Below are 16,874 nucleotides of genomic sequence, written 5' to 3'. Positions count from 1 at the left end.
TATGGGAGGGCTTCTCTGGTGGCGCAGTGGTTGAGAGTCCGCCTGCCGATGCAGGGGACACGGGTTCGTGCCCCGGTTCAGGAAGATCCCACATACCATGGAGCAGCTGGGCCCATGAGCCATGGCCGCTGAGCCTGTGCATCCGGAGCCTGTGCTCTGCAATGGGAGAGGCCACAACAGTGAGAGGCCCGTGTACCACAAAAAAGAAAAAAAAAAAGTATGGGACCCTGATGGTTCAGAGGAGGGACAAGTTCACTTCCACCTGAAGGTATATTTGAAGGTTATGTGAACAAGTTAGCATTTGCAATAAGCTTGAAATGAAGAAGAGGATCTCAGTTGGAGATGTGGCTTTCCTGGGCAGATGGATCTGAAAAGATAAAGACCCTAAGAAACAGGAAGACAAGGGAACAACCAAAGGCAAAAATTGAAAATAAGGAGTTGTCCAATCTGCTTAGAAGTTATGGAACCAGATGGAGATAAGTTTGGAGAAGTGGACTGGAATATCTAGCTAAGGGTCTCAAATAGCAAGCTTTTTTATTAGTAGACAATGGGGAGTCACTAAGAGTTTTTAGGCATGAGAACATTTTTAGAAAGACAAATCTACCAGTTTGTAGAGGCTAAATACACTAGAAGAGATGGCCAAAGCAGAAAGTATACAAGGGAAAGAAAAGAGACTTAAGAAAGAAGATTGAAGGATGCCAAGTGTGACAGGAATGAGGAAGAACAACTGAAGGAGGCAAAGGAGACATGGTCAGAGGCAAAAGGAGAACTAAAAGGAATTTGAAGGGAAGGATGGCCACCAGCACCATAAAAGCATAAACTAGTAAATGCCATAAAGAAAAAGATCATGTCTGTTTTGCTCACCGATCTATCCATAGCACTTAGATAGTGTCCATCAAGGTCAGTAAATATCCGTAGAATGAATGATCAGAGTAGTGGATGTGGAAAAGATTCTGCATATCTAGTTCAGTACTTTCTTTAATGCATGAATACTCTCAAAAATTTCAAGTTGTACCCCAGGATGGGTGAGGGGAGATGACATTCATCACTTTCTGAGGTAGCTCAATTTATTGTCAGCTAGCTCATATTCTTCGAAATAAATTTCTTGAGTTGTATCCTTTTAAATTATACTCTCTGAAGCTATATAAAAAAGTCATATTCCTCTTCTTTGTTACCCTTCCAAAACTTAGTAATACCTATCCAGTTCCTTTGACCATTCCTGTCAATAAAAGTTACCATTTATAGTGAGTTTCTGACGTTCTAGGCATTGGCTTAAGATCTTTATATGCATGGATCTCATTTAACTCTCACAGAAATCCTAAGAGGTAACCATTATTATAATATTATCCCCATATTACAGATAGGAAGATGAGGATAAGCAAAGTTACTTGACTTGCCAAATTCACATTAATAAGTTGTAGAGATGGGATATGAACTCAGGCCTGTCTAAACTCCTCCCCATTAAGCAAATCAGTTCCCTTCAAATTAGGTAGTTTCAAAATTCCTCACTCTCATTGGTAGCTATAATGGTTTAGCAACATCCCTCTTATAGTGTGACCCCAGAATTGGAGATGTTGCTTGACCAATGGAGGGTGAAAATTTTCTCTCCCACATTCTAGACATTCTTCATTTATTAAAAGAGACTAAGACTGAATTAGCTTTTATGAGTAGCCTCATTTCCCTGTTGTGCCTTACTGAGCCTGACTAAATCAAAATTAAAACACGATGACACAAAACCTATGGGATTCAGCAAAAGCTGTTTTAAGAGGGAAGTTTATAGCAATACAATCTCACTGCAGGAAACAAGAAAAATCTCAAATAAACAATCTAACCCTACACTTAAAACAACTAGAGAAAGAAGAACAAAGAAAACCCAAAGTCAGTAGAAGGAAAGAAACCATAAATATCACAACAGAAATAAATGAAATAGAAATGAAGAAAACAATAGCAAAGATCAATAAAACTAAAAGCTAGTTCTTTGAGAAGATAAATAAAATTGATAAACCCTTAGCCAGACTCATCAAGAAAAAAAGGTACAGGATGCAAATCAATAAAATTGGAAATGAAAAAGGAGAAATCACAACTGACACTGCAGAAATACAAAGGATTATAAGACACTACTACAAAAAACTATATGTCAATAAAATGGACAACCATGAAGAAATGGACAAACTCTTGGAAAGGTACAATTTTCCAAGACTGACCAGGAAAAATTAGAAAATATAAACAGACATATCACAAGTAATGAAATTGAAACCATAATTTAAAATATTCCAACAAACAAAAGTCCAGGACCAGATGGCTTCACAGGCGAATTCTATCAAACATTTAGAGAAGAGCTAATACAGATCCTTCTCAATCTCTTCTAAAAAATTGCAGCAGGAGAAACACTCCCAAATTCGTTCTACAAAGCCACCATCACCCAGAAAAAGATATCAAAAAAAAAGAAGATTAAAGACCAATATCACTGATGAACATAGATGTAAAAATCCTGAACAAATTACTAGCAAACAGAATCCAACAACACATTAAATGGATCATACACCATGATCAAGTGGGATTTATCCCAGGGATGCAAGGATTTTTCAATATACGCAAATAAGTCAATGTGATACACCACATTAACAAATTAAGGAATAAAAACCATATGATCATCTCAATAGATGCAGAAAAAGCTTTCAACAAAATTCAACACCCATTTATGATAAAAATTCTCCAGAAAATGGGCATGGGGGAACCTACATCAACATAATAAAGGCCATATATGACAAACTCACAGAGAGCATCATTCTCAATGGTGAAAAACTGAAAGCATTTCCTCTAAGATCAGGAACAAGACAAGGATGTCCACTATCGCCACTCTATTCAACATAGCTTTGGAAGTCCTAGCCACAGCAATCAGAGAAGAAAAGGAAACAAAGGGAATCCAAATTGGAAAAGAAGAAGTAAAACTGTCACTGTTTGCTGATGAAGTGATACTATACATAGATAATCCTAAAGATGCCACCAGAAAACTACTAAAACTAATAAATGAATTTGGTAAGGCTGCAGGATACAAAATTAAGTCACAGAAATCTCTGGCATTCCTATACACCAACAACGAAAAATCAGTAAGAGAAAATAAGGAAACACTCCCATTTACTACTGCAACAAAAGAATAAAATGCCTAAGAGTAAACCTGCCTAAGGTGGCAAAAGACTTGTACTCAGAAAACTATAAAACACTGATGAAAGAAAACAAAGATGACATAAACAGACGGAGAATATATCATGTTCTTGGATTGGAAGAATCAATATTGTGAAAATGACTATGCAAAGCAATCTACAGATTCAATGCAATCCCTATCAAACTACCAATGGCATTCTTCACAGAAGTAGAACAAAAAAATTTACATTTTGTATGCAAACACAAAATACCCCGAATAGCCAAAGCAATCTTGAGAAAGAAAAACAGAGTTGGAGGAATCAGGCTCCCTGACTTCAAACTATACCAAAAAGCTACAGTAATTAAGACAGTATGGTACTGGCACAAAACAGAAATATAGGTCAATGGTACAAGATAGAATGCCCAAAGATAAACCCATGCACGTATGGGCACCTAATTTATGACACAAGAGGCAAGAACATACAATGGAGAAAAGACAGCCTCCTCAATAGGTGGTGCTCGGAAAACTGGACAGCTACATGTAAAAGAATGAAATTAGAACACTCCCTAACACCATATACAAAAATAAACTCCAAATGGATTAAAGACTTAATAAGACCAGACACTATGAAACTCTTAGAGGAAAATATAGGAAAAACACTCTTTGACATAAACTACAGCAAGATCTTTTTTGACCCACCTTCTAGAGTAACAGAAATTAAAAAGAAAAAATAAACAAATGGGACTTAAAAGCTTTTGCACAGCAAAGGAAACCATCAACAAGACCAAAAGACAACCCTCAAAATGGGAGAAAATATTTGCAAATGAAACAAGAGACAAAGGATTAAACTCCAAAATATACAAACAGCACATGGAGCTCAATATCAAAAAAACAAACAAGCCAATTGAAAAATGGGTGGAAGACCTAAATAGACATTTCACCAAGGAAGACATACAGATGGCCAAGAAGCACATGAAAAGATGTTCAACGTCACTAATTATCACAGAAATGCAAATCAAAACTACAATGAGGTTTTTTTTTGTTTTTTACATCTGTACCTTTATCTTTTTTTAACATCTTTATTGGACTATAATTGCTTTACAATGGCGTGTTAGTTTCTGCCTTAAAACAAAGTGAATCTGTTATACATATACATATGTCCCCATATCTCTTCCCTCTTGCGTCTCCCTCCTTCCCACTCTCCCTTTCCCACCCCTCTAGGTGGTCACAAAGCACCGAGCTGATCTTGCTGGGCTACACAGCTACTTCCCACTAGCTATCTATTTTACATTTGGTAGTGTATATATGTCCATGCCACTCTCTCACTTTGTCCCATCTTACCCTTCCCCCTCCCCATATCCTCAAGTCCATTCTCTAGTAGGTCTGCATCTTTATTCCCATCTTGCCCCTAGGTTCTTCATGACCTTTTTTTTCTTGTTTAGATTCCACATATATGTGTTAGCATATGGCATTTGTTTTTCTCTTTCTGACTTACTTCACTCTGTATGACAGACTCTAGGTCCATCCACCTCACTACAAATAACTCAATTTTATTTCTTTTTATGGCTGAGTAATATTTCATTGTATATATGTGCCACATCTTCTTTATCAATTCATCTGTTGATGGACACTTAGGTTGCTTCCATGTCGATAGTTATTGTAAACAGAGCTGCAATGAACATTGTGGTACATGACTCATTTTGAATTATGGTTATCTCAGGGTATATGCCCAGTAGTGGGATTGCTGGGTCATATTGCTGGTGGTGCTACTGTTAGATTTTTAAAGAACCTCCATACTGTTCTCCATAGTGGCTGTATCAATTTACATTCCCACCAACAGTGCAAGAGGGTTCCTTTTTTTCCACACAATCCACAGCATTTATTGTTTGTAGATCTTTTTTTTTTTTTTTTTTTTTTTTTTTTTGCGGTACACGGGCCTCTCACTGTTGTGGCCTCTCCTGTTGCGGAGCACAGGCTCCGGACGTGCAGGCTCAGCGGCCATGGCTCAGGGGCTCAGCTGCTCCGCGGCATGTGGGATCTTCCCAGACCGGGGCATGAACCCATGTCCCCTGCATCAGCAGGCTGACTCTCAACCACTGCACCACCAGGGAAGCCCTGTTTGTAGATCTTTTGATGATGGCCATTCTGCACGAAGTGAGATGATATCTCATTGTACTTTTGATTTGCATTTCTCTAATGATTAATGATGTTGAGCATTCTTTCATGTGTTTGTTGGCAATCTGTATATCTTCTTTGGAGAAATGTCTATTTAGGTCTTCTGCCCATTTTTGGATTGGATTGTTTGTTTTTTTTGATATTGAGCTACATGAGCTCCTTTTAAATTTTGGAGATTAATCCTTTGTCAGTTACTTCATTTGCAAATATTTTCTCCCATTCTGAGAGTTGTCTTTTGGACTTGTTTATGGTTTCCTTTGCTGTGCAAAAGCTTTGAAGTTTCATTAGGTCCCATTTGTTTATTTTTGTTTTTATTTCCATTTCTCTAGGAGGTGGGTCAAAAAGGATCTTTCTGTGATTTATGTCATAGAGTGTTCTCCCTATGTTTTCCTCTAACAGTTTGACACTGTCTGGCCTTACATTTAGGTCTTTAATCCATTTGGAGTTTATTTCTGTTTATGGTGTTATGGAGTGTTCTAATTTCATTCTTTTGTATGCAGCTGTCCAGTTTTCCCAGCACGACTTATTGAAGAGGCTGTCTTTTAACCCCTGTATATTCTTGCTTCCTTTATCAAATATAAGGTGACCATATGAGCGTGGGTTTATCTCTGGGCTTTCTATCCTGTTCCATTGACCTATATTTCTGTTTTTGTGCCAGCACCATACTGTCTTGATTACTGTAGCTTTGTAGTATATAGTCTGAAGTCAGGGAGCCTGATTCCTCTAGCTCCATTTTTCTGTCTCAAGATTGCTTTGGCTATTCAGGGTCTTTTGTGTTTCCATACAAATTGTGAAGTTTTTTGTTCTAGTTCTGTGAAAATTGCCAGTGGTAGTTTGATAGAGATTGTATTGAATCCGCAGATTGCTTTGGGTAGTAGGGTCATTTTCACAATGTTGATTCTTCCAATCCAAGAACATGGTATATCTCTCCATCTATTTGTATCATTTTTAATTTCTTTCATCAGTGTCTTATAGTTTTCTTCACACAGGTCATTTGTCGCCTTAGGTAGGTTTATTCCTAGATATTTTATTCTTTTTGTTGCAATGGCAAATGGAAGTGTTTTCTTAATTGCACTTTCAGATTTTTCATCATTAGTGTATAGGAATGCAAGAGATTTCTGTGCATTAATTTTGTATCCTGCAACTTTACCAAATTCATTGATTAGCTCTAGTAGTTTTCTGGTGGCATCTTTAGGATTCTCTATGTATAGTATCATGTCATCTGCAAACAGTGACAGTTTTACTTCTTTTCTTTCAATTTGTATTCCTTTTATTTCTTTTTCTTCTCTGATTACCGTGGCTAGGACTTCCAAAGCTATGTTGAATAACAGCAGTGAGAGTGGACATCCCTATCTTGTTCCTGATCTTAGAGGAAATGCTTTCAGTTTTTCACCATTGAGAACGATGTTGGCTGTTAGTTTGTCATATATGGCCTTTATTATGTTGAGGTAAGTTCCCTCTATGCCTACTTTTTGGAGGGTTTTTTTCATAAATGGATGTTGAATTTTGTCAAAAGCTTTCTCTGCATATATTGAGATGATCATATGGTTTTTCTCCTTCAATTTGTTAATATGGTGTATTACATTGATTGATTTGCATATACTGAAAAATCTTTGCATTCCTGGGATAAACCCCAGTTTATCATGGTGTATGATCCTTTTAATGCGCTGTTGGATTCTGTTTGCTAGTATTTTGTTCAGGATTTTTGCATCTATGTTGATCAGTGATATTGGCCTGTAGTTTTCATCTTTGCCTGCTTTTGGTATCAGGGTGATGGTGGCCTTGCAGAATGAGTTTGGGAGTGTTCCTACCTCTGCCATATTTTGGAAGAGTTTGAGAAGGATAGGTGTTAGCTCTTCTCTAAATGTATGACAGAATTTGCCTGTGAAGCCATCTGGTCCTGGGCTTTTGTTTGTTGGAAGTTTTTTTTTTTTTTTTTCTTTGCAGTACGTGGGCCTCTCACTGTTGTGGCCTCTCCCTTTGCAGAGCACAGGCTCCAGACACACAGGCTCAGCGGCCATGGCTCACGGGCCCAGCCGCTCCACAGCATGCAGGATCTTCCTGGACAGGGGCACAAACCCGTGTCCCCTGCATTGGCAGGCGGACTCTCAACCACTGTGCCACCAGTGAAACCCTGTTGGAAGATTTTTAATTACAGTTTCAATTTCAGTGCTTCTGATTGGTCTGTTCATATTTTCTGTTTCTTCCTGGTTCAGTCTCGGAAGGTTGTGCTTTTCTAAGAATTTGTCCATTTCTTCCAGGTTGTCCATTTTATTGGCATATAGCTGCTTGTAGTAATCTATCATGATCCTTTGTATTTCTGCAGTGTCAGTTGTTACTTCTCCTTTTTCATTTCTAATTCTATTCTATTGATTTGAGTCTTCTCCCTTTTTTTTTGATTGAGCCTAATGGTTTATCAATTTCGTTTATCTTCTCAAAGAACCAGCTTTTAGTTTTATTGATCTTTGCTATCATTTCCTTCATTTGTTTTTCATTTATTTCTGATCTTATCTTTATGATTTCTTTCCTTGTGCTAACTTTGGGGTTATTTTTGTTCTTCTTTCTCAAATTGCTTTAGGTGTAAAGTTAGGTTGTTTATTTGAGATGTTTCTTGTTTCTTAAGGTAGAGCTGTATTGCTATAAACTTCACTCTTAGAACTGCTTTTGCTGTAGCCCATAGTTTTTGGGTCGTCGTGTTTTCCTTGTCATTTGTTTCTAGGTATTTTTTTCATTTCCTCTTTGATTTCTTCAGTGGTCTCTTGGTTATTAAGTAGTGTATTGTTTAGCCTCCATGTGTTTGTATTTTTTACAGATTTTTTCCTGTAATTGATATCTAGTCTCATAGCATTGTGGTCAGAATAGATCCTTGATACGATTTCAATTTTCTTAAATTTACCAAGGCTTGATTTGTGACCCAAAATATGATCTATCCTGGAGAATGTTCCATGAGCACTTGAGAAGAATGTGTATTCTGTTGTTTTTGGATGGAATGTCCTATAAATACCAGTAAATTCCATCTTGTTTAATGTATCATTTAAAGCTTGTGTTGCCTTATTTATTTTCATTTTGGATGATCTGTCCATTGGTGAAAGTGGGGTGTTAAAGTCCCCTAATATGATGTGTTACTGTTGATTTCCCCTTTTATGGCCGTTAGTCTTTGCCTTATGTATTGAGGTGCTCCTATGTTGGGTGCATAAATATTTACAATGTTTATATCTTCTTCATGGATTGATCCCTTGATCATTATGTAGTGTCCTTCTTTGTTTCTTGTAATAGTCTTTGTTTAAAGTCTGTTTGGTCTGATATGAGAATTGCTACTCCAGCTTTCTTTTTTTATTTGTGGTACGCGGGCCTCTCACTGTTGTGACCTCTCCCCTTGTGGAGCACAGGCTCCGGACACGCAGGCTCAGAGGCCATGGCTAACGGGCTCAGCCGCTCCACGGCATGCCGAATCTTCCCGGACTGGGGCACAAACCTGTGTCCCCTGCATCAGCAGTCGGACTCTCAACCACTGCACCACCAGGGAAGGCCCTCCAGCTTTCTTTTAATTTCCATTTGCATGGAATACCTTTTTCCATCCCCTCACTTTCAGCCTGTATGTGTCCCTAGGTCTGAAGTGGGTCACTTGTAGACAACATATATATGGGTCTTGTCTTTGTTTCCATTCAGCCAGTCTATGTCTTTTGGTTGGAGCATTTAATCCATTTACATTTAAGGTACTTATCTATATGTATGTTCCTATTATCATTTCCTTGATTGTTTTGGGTTTGTTATTGTAGCTCTTTTCCTTCTCTTGTGTTTCCTGCCTAGAGAATCTCCTTTAGCATTTGTTGTAAAGCTGGTTTGGTGGTGCTGGATTCTCTTAGAATTTGCTTGTCTCTAAAGGTTTTAATTTCTCTGTCAAATCTGAATAAGATTCTTGCAGGGTAGAGTAATCTTGGTTGTAGGTTTTTCTCCTTCATCACTTTAAATATGTCCTGCCAGTCCCTTCTGGCTTGCAGAGTTTCTGCTGAAAGATCAGCTGTTAACCTTATGGGGATTCCCTTGTGTGTTATTTTTCCCTTGCTGCTTTTAATATTTTTTCTTTGTATTTAATTTTTGATAGTTTGAATGATATGTGTCTTGGCATGTTTCTCCTTGGATTTATCCTGTATGGGACTCTCTGTGCTTCCTGGACTTGATTAACTACTTCCTTTCCCATATCAGGGAAGTTTTCAACTATAATCTCTTCAGATATTTTCTCAATCCCTTCCTTTTTCTCTTCTTCTTCTGGGACCCCTATAATTCGAATGTTGGTGCATTTCTTGTTGTCGCAGAGGGTCTGAGACTCTCCTCAATTCTTTTCATTCTTTTTTCTTTACTCTGCTCTGCAGTAGTTATTTACACTATTTTACCTTCCAGGTCACTTATCCGTTCTTCTGCCTCAGTTATTCTGCTATTGATCCCTTATAGAGAATTTTTAATTTCACATATTGTGTTTTTCATCACTGTTTGTTTGCTCTTTACTTCTTTTAGGTCCTTGTTAAATGTTTGTTATATTTTCTCCATTCTATTTCCAAGATTTTGGATCATCTTTACTATCATTATTCTGAATTCTTTTTCAGGTAGACTGCCTTTGTCCTCTTCATTTGTTAGATCTGGTGGGTTTTTATCTTGCTCCTTCATCTGCTGTGTGTTTCTCTCTCTTCTCATTCTGCTTAACTTACTATGTTTGGGGTCTCCTTTTTGCAGGCTGCAGGTTCGTAGTTCCCATTGCTTTTGGTGTCTGTCCCCAGTGGCTTAGGTTGGTTCAGTGAGTTGTGTAGACTTCCTGGTGGAGGGGACTAGTGCCTATGTTCTGCTGGATGAAGCTGGATCTTGCCTTTCTGGTGGGCAGGTCCACATCTGGTGGTGTGTTTTGGTGTGTCTGTGGCGTTATTATGATTTTAGGCAGCCTCTCTGCTAATGGATGGGGTTGTGTTCATGTTGTGCTAGTTGTTTGGCATAGGGTGTCCAGCACTGTAGCTTGCTGGTCATTCAGTGGAGCTGGGTCTTGGCGTTGAGATGGAGATCTCTGGGAGCTTTTTGCCATTTGATATTACGTGGAGCTGGGAGGTCCCTTGTGGACCAGTGTCCTGAACTTCACTGTCCCACCCCAGAGGCGCAGCCCTGATGGCTGGCTGGAGTAGCAAGAGCCTGTCATCCACATGGCTCCAAATAAAAGGGAGAAAAGAAAGAAAGAAGAAAGAAAGAAAGGAAGGAAGGAAGGAAGGAAGGAAGAAATAAGGAAAGAAAGAAGACAAAATAAAATAATGTAAAATAAAATAAAATATAGTTATTAAAATAAAAAATAATTAAGAAAAAAAAATTTTAAGTAAAAAAAACGGACAGACAGAACCCTAGGACAAATGGTGAAAGCAAAGCTATACAGACAACATCACACACAGAAGCATACACACACACAGTCACAAAAAGAGAAAAAGGGAAAAATATATACATATCGTTGCTCCCAAAGTCCACCTCCTTAACTTGGGATGATTCGTGGTCTATTCAGGTATTCCACAGATGCAGGGTACATCAAGTTGATTGTGGATATTTAATCTGCTGCTCCTGAGGCTGCTGGGAGAGATTTCCCTTTTTCTTCTTTGTCCGCACAGCTCCCGGGGTTCAGCTTTGGATTTGGCCCCGCCTCTGCGTGTAGGTCGCCTGACAGCATCTGTTCTTCACTCAGACAGGATGGGGTCAAAGAAGCAGCTGATTCAGGGACTCTGGCTCACACAGGCTGGGGGGAGGGACGGGTACGGATGCGGGGCAAGCCTGCAGTGGCAGAGGCCAGAGTGACGTTGCCCCAGCCTGAGGCGTGCCGTGCATTCTCCCAGGGAAGTTGTCCCTGGATCTTGGGACCCTGGTAGTGGCAGGCTGCACAGGCTCCCAGGAGGGGAGGTGTGGATAGTGACCTGTGCTCGCACACAGGCTTCTTGGTGGCTGCAGCAGGAGCCTTAGCGTCTCATGCCCATCTCTGGGGTCCGCACTGATAGCCGCGGCTTGTGCCCGTCTGTGGAGCTCTTTTAAGCTGTGCTCTTAATCCCCTCTCCTCGCGCACCAGGAAACAAAGAGGCAAGAAAAGTCTCTTGCCTCTTCGGCAGCTCCAGACTTTTTCCCAGACTCCCTCCCGGCTAGCTGTGGCACACTAGCTCCCTTCAGGCTGTGTTCACGCAGTCAACCCCAGTCCTCTCCCGGGGATCCGACCGAAGCCCAAGCCTCAGCTCCCAGCACACGCCCACCCCAGCAGGTGAGCAGACAAGCCTCTCGGGCTGGTGAGTGCTGGTCGGCACCGATCCTCTGTGCAGGAATCTCTCCACTTTGCCCTCCGGACCCCTGTTGCTGCGCTCTCCTCCGTGGCTCCGAAGCTTCCCCGCTCCGCCACCCACAGTCTCCACCCACGAAGGGTCTTCCTAGCTTGTGGAAACCTTTCCTCCCTCACAGCTCCCTCCCACTGGTGCAGTTCCCGTCCCTATTCTTTCGTCTCTGTTTTTTCTTTCTTCTTTTGCCCTACCGAGGTACGTGGGGAGTTTCTTGCCTTTTGGGAGGTCTGAGGTCTTCTGTCAGCGTTCAGTAGGTGTTCTGTAGGAGTTGTCCCACATGTAGATGTACTTCTGATGTATTTGTGGGGAGGAAGGTGAACTCCGTGTCTTACTCTTCCACCACCTTGAAGCTCCTTACAATGAGGTATTAACTCACGTTGGTCAGAATGGCAATTATCAAAAAAAATCTAGAAAAAAAAATGCTGGAAAAACGTGTGGTGAAAAGGGAACCCTCTTGCACTGTTGGTGGGAATGTAAATTGATACAACCACTATGGAAAACAGGATGGAGGTTCTTTAAAAAACTAAAAATAGAACTACCATATGACACAGCAATCCCACTACTGGGCATATACCCTGAGAAAACCACAATTCAAAAAGAGACATGTATCACAATGTTCAGTGCAGCACTATTTGCAATAGCCAGGACACGGAACCAACCTAAGTGTCCATCGACAGATGAATGGATAAAGAAGATGTGGCATATATATACAATGGAATATTACTCAGCCATAAAAAGAAACGAAATTGAGTTATTTGTAGGGGGGTGGATGGACCTAGAGTCTGTCATACAAAGTGGAGTAAGTCAGAAAGAGAAAAACAAATACCATATGCTAACACATATATATGGAATCTAAAAAAAAAAAAGGTATTGATGAACCTAGTTGCAGGGCAGGAATAAAGAGATAGATATAGAAAATGGACTTGAGGACATGGGGTGGGAGGGCGAAGCTGGGGCTAAGTGAGGGTAGCATCGACATACATATACTACCGAATGTAAAATAGTTGGCTGGTGGAAAATAGCATAGGGAGATCAGCTCGGTGCTTTGCGATGACCTAGAGGGGTGCGATAGGGAGCATGGGAGGGAGGCTCAAGAGGGAGGGGATATGGGGACATATCTATGCATATGGTTGATTTGCTTTGTTGTGCAACAGAAACTAACACAGTATTGTGAAGCAATTATACTCCAATAAAGATCTATTAAAAACAAAATTCCTAAGGCTTTCTCACATGGAGTAGAAAATGTGCCTGGAATATCCTCCTTCCTCTTTTCTTTGTTAATTGTCAAGGCCCAGGCCAGACTCCCCTTCATCCATCATTTTCTCTGTGAGCAGCCTAGCTCTCAGTGATCAATACTTTCAAGGATTATACTTTGGTATGCTAGTTGGCACTAGCTACCTTGCACTGTAATGATCCCAACATAAATATGCCTAACTTCCTTGAGCTCTTTATATATAAATGTCACCCTTTAATATAGCAATAATTTCCTGGAGTGTGTTTTCTCCTACTCATATAAATAAAAAGAGCTGAGAAGAATGTAAGAGCTAGCGTTTTCACTCCCTGTTTTTGCTTTCTGTGTTAACAATCAAAAACAGATAAATAAACAAAATTGATAATTTCAAAGGACTGTGTAAGAGACTACATATGGTGAAGGAGAGAAAGGCTGGTCTGAATCAAGAGGGATTCCTAGTGGCCAAGGAAGAAGTGGCTCATTCATGGGAATCTGGAAAGCTACAAAACAATTTTCTATCTTTGCTCAGCCAAGTGTTCCGAGGAACTGGTCCCAGCAGAGGGCTCTGTTCTGCCCAGGACTCCTTACATCCCACCTCATTCCTGGAACTCTCTATCCACAGACCTCACCTGATAATACTCTTCCCCAGGTCCCTGATACTCTAGTGACATTGACCTTTGTCAATTCCTAGAACACAGTGAAAGCATTCATATTTCAGGGCTTTCATGCTTGCTATTCCCTTTGCTACAATGGTGTTCTCATGTTTATTTAAATGACAAACTTCTTATTCTTTAGATCTCTATATATCATCTCCACGGGACTTTCCTGCAATGTTCCTAGAAACATCTTCCCTGTCACTCTCTATCCCACTATTTTATTTCTTCATAGTATTTATCACCATCTAAATGGTTAACATAATTTTTTTAATGTGTTTACTATCTGCCTCCTCCCACCAGAATATAAGCTTCTGAAAGACTAAAGTCCTTTCTGTTGTGTTCTCTGTGGTCTTTCTAGTAACAAGCACAGTGTTTGGATAACAGTAGATATTTAATATCTGTTAAATAGATGTAAGAGAATATGTAGACAGGGTTAAAGCTGCACAAAGGGGATTAGGAGAAAGCTTTCCAGAGGAGGTGATTCATAAACTAAGCCTTGAATAAATTGTATAAGTATTCAGATAGACTTTTCAGTGAAGGAAACTGCAGGGAGCAATTGTGAAATTTATTTTTCACTAAATGTAAAAATATGGAACTGCAAGTAGTTCAACATTCTGAGATTATAAAAGGTTTTGGAGCAAGAACAATATGTAACGCCTAAGGAACCCCTTTTTCTATTCTCTAAGTCTACTGAAACATTGGTTAGAGTCTTAGAAATTAAAGGGGTAAAGGGTATCTAACAATACATATACTGCCATTAGTTAATATACCTTATAAGTTTGGATTTAAATATGATTAGAAGATTGACAGACTAATAGTAATGTAAATTTAAAGAAGTTATATGATTAACAGACCTGTTTAATTTTAAGGAAAGTAAAATCAGCAAAAACTTAAATTATTTTAACTAGCAACAATATGATCATCAACAATATGATCATCAACAATGTAACAGAGAATAAAACTTAGTCAGTTGCAAAAATAGGTATAAAGGAGGCAGACCAAAGAGGGAAAGAGAATGCAGAAAGAGAAGCAGAAATCCACCAGAGAGAAATTCCCTGTTTTATAGTTCAGTGTTAGGTTCAAAGCGTACAGAGCTCAATATCTTTTTCTTCTTATTTATCCCTAGAGCCCAGCAGAGTCAGGTACCTAGGAAATTCTCAGTAACTACTGAGTTGACTGAACCATCCTTATCAGTGCCTTTGGTAGCTGGTACCTAAATTAGTTTTAATTTCCACTAAATTGGAGGAGAAAGGGTAGGATGTTAGACTGTATTTTGTATAGAAAAAATTTTAAGTACAAGTAGTTTCAAGGTATTTTATTAAGTATTTGCTCCAGTGCAATGCTATTTGTAGAGGCCCAGTTACTTGGTCTTACTTTCAGGGACCAGTATGGTTATAATATATCACAAGGAGGAATAGTGTGGTGTTCAAAGTATGTGAACTCTAGGACCAGACTGTCAGGGCCTAAACTCAAGCTGTGAGACCTTCGGCAAGTTACTTAACTTCTCTGCACCTCAGTTTACTCATCTATATATAGAAATAACAATAGTACCCATCGTATAGGGTTGTTGTGAGAAGTATAGGTAAAACAATAAAAACAATGCTTAGAATAAACACTATAAGCACTATATAACATTTACTATCATTACAATTACTTTTTCAATTGTTTTCCTACTTGAATTTGAAGATGATATTTTGACCATGAACAACCTAAATAGTTAAACTTTTTATGAGAATACAAACACTAATTATTTCATTCAAATTCCAAACAAGGATTATTTACTAATATGCTACTTACACTAACTGATTAATTGTCTTCTGCTGCTCCTTGGATCTTCTGTAACTCAGCAGCTTACTTTGTGCTGGTACGCCAACACCTATGTCTTCCAGGGGACGAACAATGGGAGGTAACTTCAAGTTCAGAGCCTCTTTTTCTGCTGCAATGGCAGTTTTGTTTGTATCTGACATCTTGGTCCCCTAAAGATTAAAATATACTCTGAGGAGAAAAAGTCCATAAAGCCATTATTGTAAAAGCTAGCCTCGATATATTCATTACATATCAATACCAAAAATTCTAGGCCTCTTTATATCTTTTTCCCAAGGATGGCAGTTGAGATAAATGGGCAGGGATTCCTGTTACAGCTCTACCATTCATTGCTATGAAGAAATGAAGCCAGTCACTTCCCAGTGAGTGAGGGCTTCAGTTTCCTCATGGCTGAAATTAAGGAACTGGATTAGATGCTCTCTAAATACCTGTACAGTTCTAAAATTTTGAGTTCAAATTTTCCCTAAGAAGCAAATCACAACAACAAAATCCAGTTGTTGAGGTATAATCTCTCTCCCCAAAAAGCTGCTACTTTAACATCATTAATATTTTTAAACATCACTATTGTATCTTAGTTTTGCTACCTTCCTAGAAAGCCATACTATGACCAAACAAAAATAGGCATGCTAAGTGCATAAGAAATCTAAAATGTCATATAAATGCTGAATAATTGTGATATCAACTGCATTTGCTGCAGATGCCCACACAATTTGGAGATTCCTGCCTTGAAAAAGACAGTTTCTGCCGGCGCCCAGTTCAAAATCTCCTCCCCTGGGAGAGGGGTGAAGAGAAAAGCTGAGAACAAGAAAGTACCTCTCTGATTGTTTTCACTACTTCCCGGCTGCTCAGATAAGAGGGGTACGTTCAATGAACTTCTCTAATGGTGAACGGGAGAGAAAACAGGGTTGAATCCTCCGGAACGCCCTACGGGGTCCTGCCGAACTGGTGAAAGGAAGAGAGAAAACAGGGTTGAATCCTCCGGAACGCCCTACGGGGTCCTGCCGAGCTGGGCAGTCGCCTGCCGCGTAGAAACAAAGTTGTCGCCATAGAAACTGTCGCGGTCGCAACTAGAGAGACTGGGCAAATGTTGCCTGGAGAGGCAGTTGCTGAGCTGCCACTGATTAGGATTACCTGTCACAACAATAATTCATTACTCGAGTAAATGGAGGGTCAGTGAATGAGACTTTTTTACCTAACTCTCTTCCCTTAGAAAGGGCACGGAATCAGGATCTTCAAATTGTGGAAAACTGCAAGACTGGAAATTCAGATCCGTTGGAAAATAGATTTATATAAACACTCTCAAGGAGGATCAAGTCTTCAAGTGTCCCCATAGCGACTTCCCTGTAAATATTATAACTAATCAAGATTTTAATTTATCTTTTTTCTCTATCCAATATTTGTTTAGACAGCACTTCTTTCAGAAAATTTTTGGCAGAGAAGATTAAGCTGTGTAAATTTTTTGAGTATGCATGAAGACAGAAATGTGAAACTTTGCTATT

The 16,874-nt window shown here is 39.4% G+C and overlaps 1 protein-coding gene across 1 annotated transcript in view; it reads right to left on the bottom strand.

The window, feature by feature from the left end:
- The window catches only part of DNAH12 (dynein axonemal heavy chain 12), a 215,940-nt gene extending 200,422 nt beyond the window's left edge, over positions 1-15,518 (bottom strand). The window contains exon 1 of the mRNA XM_065885861.1: positions 15,349-15,518. Coding sequence (XP_065741933.1) covers positions 15,349-15,518 — 170 coding nt within the window. The remainder of the gene's footprint in view (positions 1-15,348) is intronic.
- Between the last annotated feature and the right edge of the window lie 1,356 nt (positions 15,519-16,874).

The sequence above is a fragment of the Phocoena phocoena genome, chromosome 10 (assembly GCF_963924675.1).
Source record: "Phocoena phocoena chromosome 10, mPhoPho1.1, whole genome shotgun sequence".
In the NCBI taxonomy this organism is placed as follows: Eukaryota; Metazoa; Chordata; class Mammalia; order Artiodactyla; family Phocoenidae; genus Phocoena; species Phocoena phocoena.
Note: the sequence above shows the minus strand (reverse complement) of the source record. Positions and strands in the feature narration are given on the sequence as shown.